The sequence below is a fragment of the Eurypyga helias genome, unplaced genomic scaffold (genome assembly GCF_000690775.1).
Source record: "Eurypyga helias isolate BGI_N326 unplaced genomic scaffold, ASM69077v1 scaffold5347, whole genome shotgun sequence".
Classification (NCBI taxonomy): Eukaryota; Metazoa; Chordata; class Aves; order Eurypygiformes; family Eurypygidae; genus Eurypyga; species Eurypyga helias.
In genome coordinates this window covers 3,703-4,623 of record NW_010262176.1, presented here as the reverse complement: position 1 = coordinate 4,623, position 921 = coordinate 3,703, and the positions used below count along the sequence as shown (strand labels likewise).

Here is a 921-nt window from a genome sequence, read left to right as displayed (position 1 = left end):
AGGTACAACTCCAAATTAAACTACGGATTTCAATCTTCTCTCCTCTAAGAGGCTAGAGACATGCCAGCACAGATTTTCTCCTGGTTTATTTTGTTCAGCTCTAAGCAGGGACAGTTCTCTGCACAGCTGCCATCCAGCTCAGTGAGAATTTGTACTGGAATGGAATTTGCACTTACAAGCAATAATAGCTTGAAAAAGCTGGAATTGCCTGTATCTAATTCCTGGTCAGTATAAGGAGCTGCCATTATGCTTCCAGAATAAGAATAATTCTCGATCCGTGTACCTTGAGAAGGGGATGCTGCTCTTTATCACAATTAGGGACTTCTTATCTGTCTGACCTATGGCTTTTCATGTAGCTAGAAATCCTGGAGTCAAACCAGATGCCCTTTGTAGGCTTCATGCATGAACAGGCTGAGGTAACTGAATTACAGTCACTGAACCAGGTTCAGGTTCTGAGTGTTGGTTGCTCCACTGCTTCTTCCATCCGGAAAGGTGTACTTCACAGTGCACTTGGTTTTTTCTAATGTTTATATGAGCAGTATAACACGGTTATTTTAGCAGTGCTGACTAGGAGTGGGAAGTGTCTGGTGTCACCCTGTAAAATGCCCTCTAGTTTCTCAGTCTTTGCCTTGTTTTCAGTTTCAGAATCGGGCCACAAACCACTAGCATTAGGAATTCAAAGGAGAGACCTAAAACTCTGGTAACACCCTTGTGAAGAAGGACGCACGCTCTCAGAGGGGCTGAAAGATGAACAAGATCTTCTCAAAATGCATTTTCTGCCAGAGGAAAACAAACACAACCCAACAGTCAGTGCTGCTGCACCATAGGTGTTACCCCCTGTACTACTGTGCCCAAATACATAGTTTACTGAACAGATGCTGCCTACTCCCGTAGGACCCTTAGGCTGTAATTCAGTGTCTT

General features: G+C 43.9%; 1 protein-coding gene across 1 annotated transcript in view; it reads left to right on the top strand.

Annotated features, from left to right (window-relative positions):
• Positions 1 to 715, top strand: part of LOC104512566 (solute carrier family 22 member 4-like) — a 22,716-nt gene extending 22,001 nt beyond the window's left edge. The window contains exon 10 of the mRNA XM_010155601.1: positions 640 to 715. Coding sequence (XP_010153903.1) covers positions 640 to 715 — 76 coding nt within the window. The remainder of the gene's footprint in view (positions 1 to 639) is intronic.
• The last annotated feature ends 206 nt before the right edge of the window (positions 716 to 921 follow it).